Consider the following 8,595-nt stretch of genomic DNA (forward strand, 5'->3'; position numbering starts at 1 on the left):
GAGTTAAACTAGCAAAGTGAATTAAAACTTGGTTGAGCAAGTTTGAAATTATTGAGAGCAAAGTGTGTACTTGTCTTTTTCAGCGAGATAGTCTTGTTAGATGCATTTTTTATGAATTTAGTCCCAATATTTTATTGTTGAATGAGTCTGTAAGTCTATAAGCAAGAAAGTTTTAAACAAAGTCAAAAGTCAAAAAGATCATGATAGTTTTCTTTTCTTCAAAACATAAAGGCTCTATTTTTTTTATCCTTTCTATATAAGTTTTCTTTTTCTTCAAAACTTATAAGTTTTAAACTACATTTCCTAATTTTATTGTGTATGTGTTGTGATTTGTTAAGGATTGCATGTTATATATAAGTATAAAATAATGAAGGTGAGAGAATTGTGAAGTGATATGACTATTGATAGTTTCTAGTTATTTAATTATATAATTTTTGTAATGTATAGATCATTTATATACATTTTATATATTTATATCTTGATTTATGTTTTTTTATCAACTGTGCAATGCTTTTAATTAAAAATGTGAATTCTACTAAATTAGGATTTTATAATTATAAAAGTCATTATTATTAATATCTTAATTAATAAAACTTGTTTAGTTATTGAAAAATTATTTCAATTAATAAGAATTAAAATACATTATTAAAAACTATAACTCAATTAATTTAAATTATTTAATTAAAATAAAACATTTCAAAATTTAATTTTTTTAAATGAGATTAATTGACTCCAAATGTTTGAAATTTTTTTAAATCTTTATAAAATTTTCTATCTAAAATGATTAAACTAAATTAAGGTAAATATTTATTAGAAGTTTAAGAAATTATTAATATGCTCATTTTAATAACTCAACTCCTAAAACGCTTTTACAACCTTAAAAAACGAGGCTTTATCGTATAATTTTTTAACATGTAATCATGATATATTTTATAATATAGTTTTTATTTATTAAATATTAATATGATTAAAAAAAAGATGGCCTTGGATCAGTCACTAGTAAATGCGGTGCATAGGAGGTGTGGTTTTAGCAAATGCATGTAAGGATAATTTCCTTTTATTTCTTCCCATTTTTTTATTATTTTTTTTATATATATTCATATTAGTGTATGAGGTGAAACTGTAAGGTCATTGAGTCTTATGTTGGGGCAGTCAGCCCATCAACAAAGGACTCCCATGTTCTTAAGAAGGGGTATCTTAAAAATTAGACTTAGAATTCCTATTTCTGTTCTTTGTTTTCTCTCTCTAGAAAGAAACTATTTTCAAGAACAAAACTTTTCTCTGCCTTCTTTCTAGCTTTCCATCAAACTGAACCGATAAAATTTTTATCTAAAGGTACCTAAGCGATCAGGGCGACAAGATCTTCATTTTGAATCGAACAGTTTTTCTTTTCGTACCGGTAAATGTTTTTCTCCTTTTTCTTCCATTGTTGTGAACCTAGGGCATAAAACTCTGCTGCTTTGTATGTGCCTATTGTGTTTTCTTTCCATTCTGCACTCCATTTTAGCCTTGAGAGCTAATTCCATCATCATATTGATGATTATAGGTACGGTTGATCTTGCCTCTACGTTGGGGTGCTATTTTGGGGGTTTTGTGTGAGCTGTCCAGTGAGAACAAAAGAGGTAAGGAGAGCTAATTGTATGCTATAATCTGATTTTTTTGATATGTTGTTATGTAAGTGCTGGAGTGTGCAAATTGTGTGCTATATATTATGTTGTTGTGCTTATATGTATATTTGGTGCTTGACTGTTACATGGATATATGTCTGAGTACGTATGAGTTGTTTTTATGACATAACTAAAGAGTGTCTTGTATGTGTACATGTATATAGCTTGTGTGGTTGGGAGAGAATAAGATTGTGAATTGTGGTTGGTTTATAACTTAAAAGTATGTGAATTGGGAAGGAATCGAACATAAATTCTAATGTGTTTATGATGGTAAATATAGAATCTATCGGCGAGATTCTTAGTGTTTAGAATGAAAGCATGGGAAGCTCAGTCTTGGGGGTCATCCTGACGCTCCAATGGTCAATCAAGCTCATCTAGAGAGATTGAACCATGTGGTGAGGAGTAGCATGAGGTCTTAGTCTTGGGGGCTCCTAGTATGCCTCAAGGCGCGGAAATGGCTAATCTCGTAAGTGTGACAGGGTGGGGAACCCAAGCTTCATAAGTCACCACGGGTGCAAAATCCGCCATAGCTCGACTTTCATTCTAAGTTCGGACGTGTCAAGTCTAGAATATAACATGTATAGGATGTTTGTTTTATTTGCGTAATATGCTGCATGCTTTTGTATACAATTAGCTCACCCTTGTATTGCTTGTTTGTTGTGTTGTACCACGTTGTGTGTGCTGCCCTGTTGCGATGATCATCCATTTTGGATGTGAGCAGAGGAAGGAGAGACCTCTCTAGAGCATGTATTAGAGGAGAACGAGGATGCTGCAGTTTAGTTTTACTAGGGTCCTTTCTAGTTTCGTTCCTTAGGACTAGTTTATTTCTTGGTGTTCTTTTGGAAACACTTTCTGTTTGTCTATTTTAAATTACTTCCTAGTACTTGAGTTTTAAATTCCCAACACTATTTCAAGGATGACTATAATCCTTTATACTTAAATTACTCTTGATTGTTTTCTATTATTATAATTGATGACGTCTAGACTATGTATGCATGCCGTATATTATTGGGACGTCGCATAAACAACTTAATATTATATTATGGATACATTTAGATAATTTTTTCAAACATGCATTTAGAAAAGGAAAAATAGAATAAAGTTAGTCTTTAAAATTATTATTTGTATAAGGTTTTTAATATTATTTTTTCAATGTGATAATATATTTTATGATTACAAATGCATAATCATAGTTTACATTTCAATTAAAAAAGTCTATATGATAATGTCAAGTGACATCAGCCTAGTGAATAATAATAATAATAATAATAATAATAAAAACTGTTAAGGAGTGACAAAAATTTAAGAGCTTAGTACTATTTCTAAAGAAAATATGGGATCTTTTAATTCTTATTAGTACTATTAGAAACAAGGTGCTATTGTTCTTGTAATATATTATAATTAGAAAAATTCTTTATCATCAGTTTTTAGAAATAAAGTAAACTATGAATAAAATCATTTAATTTTTTAATTTTTTATATGATAAGTTAATTTTAATTTAGAAAATTCTATTCAATTTATATATATATATATATATATATATATATATATATATATATATATATATATATATATATATATATATATATATAATTGTTCAAACATATTATGCATTACCCCTGTCTATAAAAAAATCACTCTACAAATTCAACATCAAAATAGAAATAATTAATTCCAAGAGTTTTAAGTGAGAAAATTTTGATAAAATTCCAATGTTTCTTCTTACTTAATTGAGGAACTAAAAATTAGTTTTTTCTTTATCTGTTTTTAGTTCCTCAAATTTAATGTTCATATTTTACTAATTTTGAAGAATTAAAATAAACTTTTCTTTTACTTTAAGAATTATTTGTCACAAACTTCATAAATTAAAAAGATAATTTTAAATATAAGGTTATCATTACGAGGTTTTAAGATAAAAAAAATACATATATAAAATGATAAAAAGTACCAAAAACTTCTTCAATACGTACGAGAAGTAACATTACTAGATATTAAATTTTTCCTATGAAACATTGTTACACCACAAAAAAGTTGTTTTTCTTACAAAACCATAAATTAGAATATTAAGTAATTGAGAAGTAAGCCATGTGTCTGATTAGTGACAGTAAACCCACTATAAAGCATACTTAATTAAAGACATTATTGCTTTAATAAATTCTTACACACCTTTATCTTTTTCTTAATCAAACATCAAACATCTCGACAAATTAACAATGGGAATCTGTACGGAAAGATCTTAGTTAGTGTAATTCCAAATCCCAATTGAAATCAATCTCTTAAATTATGTATTTATATCTCACTTCATCATTTTCTTCAATCCCCTAAAAGGTAATGTGAACGTATATTATTAAAGATTGACTAAAAAATTATAATGATTTTTTAAAATATTTAATTTAATAATGATAATGACTTTAACAAAAAAAATTCTAGCTTGACAGTTATTAGATTATTATTTTTTAAAATATCTCTCTTTTATTTCCACTCCATTGGGTAATGTTGGCAAATTAAAGTAAAAGGATATAAACTTAAAAGTAAAAGTTACAAAGTGTGGTTATTGACTATTTTTCATTGCTAAAGAAAGGTGATATTGATATAATATTTGTAAGGAATAAACTATCCAAACTCTTTTGTGATTTCTTGTAAATTGAACCCTAGAGAATGTAATTATATTTAAAATTATCAATAAATAATATGTTGACAAAAAAACATGGGATAGTATATTGCAGACATTTTTCTCCATTCAAATTTAGTAAAAATAATATAAGGGTGTGGTCCTGTCCTTTACTGCATGCATGTGAATTATGTATTTTGATTTGGCTATTCACATCTTCTGTTTGCTGGGAAAATGTTCGACAAAATACATGCATTGTATTCAGAAAGAAAATTACCTTTTCAAAATGTAATCAAGAAACTAAATATAAATTCTATAAATTGTCAACTTTAAAAGCTTCTTTAAAATTTCTATGATGAACATTAAGCACAGAATCATTTTTATTAAAGGATTTTTTTTTTCTTTCAAAATCGATTTATAATTGCCAAATGCAAAACAATCTGACACTGTACTAAGTGTTCACAAAAAGATTAAGCACATGTTCTGAAATATCATATTAAACAAACAATCTGTTGTCCAAAATCAGACAAACACAGTACTAAAAGTTAACATTTCCTTAAATCACAGAAACACGCTAACTCAATGTTCTCTCTTCCATGTCAGTTTCACCACATTTTTCTGATATCTGTTGCATGACATGCATATTTTTTTCTGTATCTCTTCTGAGATGGATGGTTTATCACTAGTTCTTACTACAACGCAAAGTTTATAAGAGCATTTTTCAAGCACTTTTTGGACTTCAAAAAGTACATTATATCAGTAAAATAGAAGCTAAGTCTCTTCCCTAATAAAAGTACGTTTGAAAAACTGATAACCCTACTGAGAGAAAACTCTTCACTGGTTTTTCACTCCCGCTGAAGTAGGAGAAGTGATCAGAAACCCCAGAAAGAGAGAGAAAGAAAAAGGTTCATTAGATGCACAGACTTCAAGAACCAAACACTAATCACTGCATCTGCATGAAGAATTTTATGGGTTATTTCATAAGTAAAAAAGCTTGAGATTTTCTAATTTTATCATATACAATGTTTGTAAAACTTTTTAGAGTGAAGAACAAGAGACTTGAGACGCATGAGATTGGACTTGCAGTCACAACTCACATTAAAAATTTGCTGATTTGCCCTGCGTGCCCAGAGGACTTGCGCCATATCCAGAGGAAAAGTCTCTCCACAGGGCCCCCCCTACCCTAGTATCAGAAAACCCAAAAGCACGAAAACATAGGAAAAAAATAAAAATAGATGTACATTCGCACGTACATAATACTATATAGTAAATAGTATAATGCTAGAAATTAACCAGTGGATGATCAAGTGCGTGTGTGTGATACTAGCAAAACACTTACTATTAATTCATGTGGAAGGGTAAAAAGAAGACACAAGTAATAGCATTTTACCACATCCAACAAAGAAGACATGAACATGATCTGCAAATCCATTACTCGTCATAAATGACCCACCTTCAAGTACATAAACATATTTATTACAAATTTGACAGTGAATAGGTCACACAATAACCCCTCTCACTTCTTCACACCCTTCGAGCTAGCCCTTCTACCAGTAACACTGCAGTTTCCATAGCACAGTTCTTCTTTTTCCTCAGGGCAAGTCTTACATTGCAGGTTTCAAATTAACCATCACAACTGCAACCCTTATTATTGCAATATTATCAAACCTCTGAACACTTCCCCAGCCACGTAAATTATACTTGCCTCAAATTTCCTTTTGTCAAGGGAAGCCTCAACCGCAATTTAAAACCTTCAATAACCTCAAGTCAAACAAATCACAACTTCTGTTTAATATAAGAAAATACATAACAAAGAAAAACAAATGGAAACATCACGTACTTGGCATATATTACTTAACATACGAAATGCAATACATAGCAAGATATATCAAGCAATTAAACTACATGTGTAGACAGGTAATCAGACTCAAATACAAAGGGAATCTTTATAACTATATATTATATGCAAAGATTTAACTTGTGTTGATAGGGTTTGATTTTTTTTGCAATTTCTGATAGTTTAAGACATCACAGACAAATACAATCATTTTGCATCTGCAATGCAATTGAACAGACCTAAAATGTTTGCTGAGACTAAAGGAAATCTCAAAGTTGCAGATACACAGTTGCAGACAGTTAACACTTCAATCATATAAATAATAATAATATAACATGAGACTTTATTGATCTGTCTGTCTACGTAGTAATATATATCATGAACTTTGTGAAGAAATTGTTAAATGGTTTACTACTATTAGAGTTTTGGTCAATCTGTGTATGACATACTGAGGTTTCATTAATTCTTTCTAGGTAGGTGGTAGAAGCCATGGATTTTTGTTAATTCTTCTAGAATTGTTTTTAAAACTCAACCTCGTATGTAGAAATTAGTTGGGACCATGAACATGTGGTGGACCTGAAATTGTAGACTATAATATAATAATGATGATAATAATTTGTAGAGTTTATGGTTGAGTCCTTACTATATATATGCATAAATTATATATACTACTGAGTGGTAGCATTTGAAGAAGGTGGTTGAGGAGGGCGCTTGCGCTTTTTTTTCTCGTAGCTGATGCCTCTAGCTTTGGCCTGAGAGTCACGAACTTCACGAAGGTAGAGTCTGACAGCACGAGCACCAAAAGGGTTGGCTTCAGGCTTTCCACCGTTCTCTTCAAACGCTGCTCTGAGACGCCCTATGAGGGCATCAAGGCTTCCCCATGCTTGGCGCAGAGGGCAGGGACACGGTGCAGGAGGGTTTGGATGCCCAAAGAAGGGACAAAGATGTGTGTGAACCTTGGTTTTACCGAACTGGTCGAGGTATCTGAGGAACTCAAGAACATGAGCACCACTGCAGCGAGAGAGGGAAAGTGGGGGCCTGTGGTTTCTGAGGTACTGCCCGAAAGTGTTCCAGTCTCTTCGCTTTTGGTTTTCGTAGCGACTTGGGGTGGAAGGTGGTGATGAAGATGTTGTTGTAGCTGATATTGTGGAAGAAGATGATGCTGAGGAGAAGTTCAAGGAAGGGGTTAGGTTTGTGATAGTGTTGTTGAGACCTGTGTTAATCATGTCTTTGCTTGGAGAGGATTCAAAATCCTGAAATGAACTCATGGTTGGTTTATGAATTCTGATCTAGATTGGACTCTTTTCACTGGTTAACATGGTTGAAGAAAAAGAGAAAAAGAAGAAGAAGATGAAAATGAAAACCTGATCAGATCAGATTTGAGAAAGAAGAAGAAGAGGGTAGTGTGTGAGGAAAGAAGGGAAGGGTTGGAATAATGTTATAGGTGAGAGAATGAGTTGAAGAGAGGGTAAAAGAATAGTGATTAGACTATAACATGTTTTGGTATGGGGCTAGGTTGAATTTCCTTTGGTTTTTGTGAATTCCTAGAATACTTTTGTAATATTCTAAGTTTAGTTTTCCTCTTTCTTTGAAAAGGTATTTTACAGAAAAAAATTTAAAACATAAATTTTATCTTATTCTGTATATGTTATTAGGAAACCAAGTTCATGCTAACATACTTAAAAATGCTCTAGTTGGTGTCTGCATGATGCTAGGTTTTTGTGAAATCTTTGGTGGGGGGAAGTAAGATTTTTTTTTTTTTTTTCTTTCTATGAAAAGGGAAAGAAGGGATTGCAAATAGGGTATTAGTGAGTGAGGCAAATGGAGAAAAGGGAGGGTGTAAATGAGAAAGAAGGGGTGGTGTGTTTTGGCCTTTAGGGCTTTTGTGGAAATGAAAATAGGTTGATAGTGACAGTGAAAGGTGACTGATGCAGACAGCATAAAGTCATGGAGGGTGAAAAAAATATGAGAAAAAAATAAATGAGGGAATAACATGATTTTGTTGCACCTTCCTTTTGGGTTGATTGACAACACCTTTCCTGAAATGACAACTTTGCCCTTCTCTGTCTGATATGACTAACTTTACTTCATGAGTGGGATCATCATCAGCCAGAACCTGAATTCACATGCACAGTATAGTGTGTAAGAATAATAAGTAGGGTTTGCAGAAAAGAATAAGAAGAAATCACCTTCTTGCTTTGCATTTCAAGTGTTAATCCCCAGAGATTTCTGTTGCAGATTATAATCATTTCCTTTCAACCATGAAATCATTGACCACAAACACTTCATTAAATTAATACCTAATTCTGGAACTTGATGGATTCTGTGTTAAACACTTAAAAAGGGAAGAAAGTCATTTCTATCAAACACTTGAAAGGGTTTTTCTGATAAGTTTATGTTTAGTTAAAGTTATATTCTTTTCACATTAAATTATATCCTTTTAGTAATTAGTACTTTTTTTTTTTATGAAATGAGGTCAT

The 8,595-nt window shown here is 31.1% G+C and overlaps 1 protein-coding gene across 2 annotated transcripts; it reads right to left on the reverse strand.

Moving 5' to 3' along the window:
* Nucleotides 1-5,591: 5,591 nt before the first annotated feature.
* Nucleotides 5,592-7,667, reverse strand: LOC106771468 (protein LIGHT-DEPENDENT SHORT HYPOCOTYLS 4-like). Of its 2 annotated transcripts, none has more exons than XM_014657455.2 (2): nucleotides 6,759-7,667; nucleotides 5,592-6,029 (listed from the first exon to the last, which is right to left on the reverse strand). In XM_014657455.2, exon 1 carries the CDS (start codon nucleotides 7,381-7,383, stop codon nucleotides 6,784-6,786), a length of 600 nt encoding a protein of 199 aa, XP_014512941.1. In that variant the 5' UTR covers nucleotides 7,384-7,667; the 3' UTR covers nucleotides 5,592-6,029; nucleotides 6,759-6,783. The 2 variants fall into 2 exon arrangements, with proteins under 2 accessions (XP_014512941.1, XP_014512942.1); XM_014657456.2 differs by having other exon boundaries at nucleotides 5,592-6,039.
* Between the last annotated feature and the right edge of the window lie 928 nt (nucleotides 7,668-8,595).

Source organism: Vigna radiata, chromosome 8, assembly GCF_000741045.1.
Source record: "Vigna radiata var. radiata cultivar VC1973A chromosome 8, Vradiata_ver6, whole genome shotgun sequence".
Classification (NCBI taxonomy): domain Eukaryota; kingdom Viridiplantae; phylum Streptophyta; class Magnoliopsida; order Fabales; family Fabaceae; genus Vigna; species Vigna radiata.

What these genes read in the sequence shown, in the direction of transcription:
- LOC106771468 (XM_014657455.2), bottom strand. Translation starts at nt 7,383, where the DNA reads ATGAGTTCATTTCAGGATTTTGAATCCTCTCCAAGCAAAGACATGATT.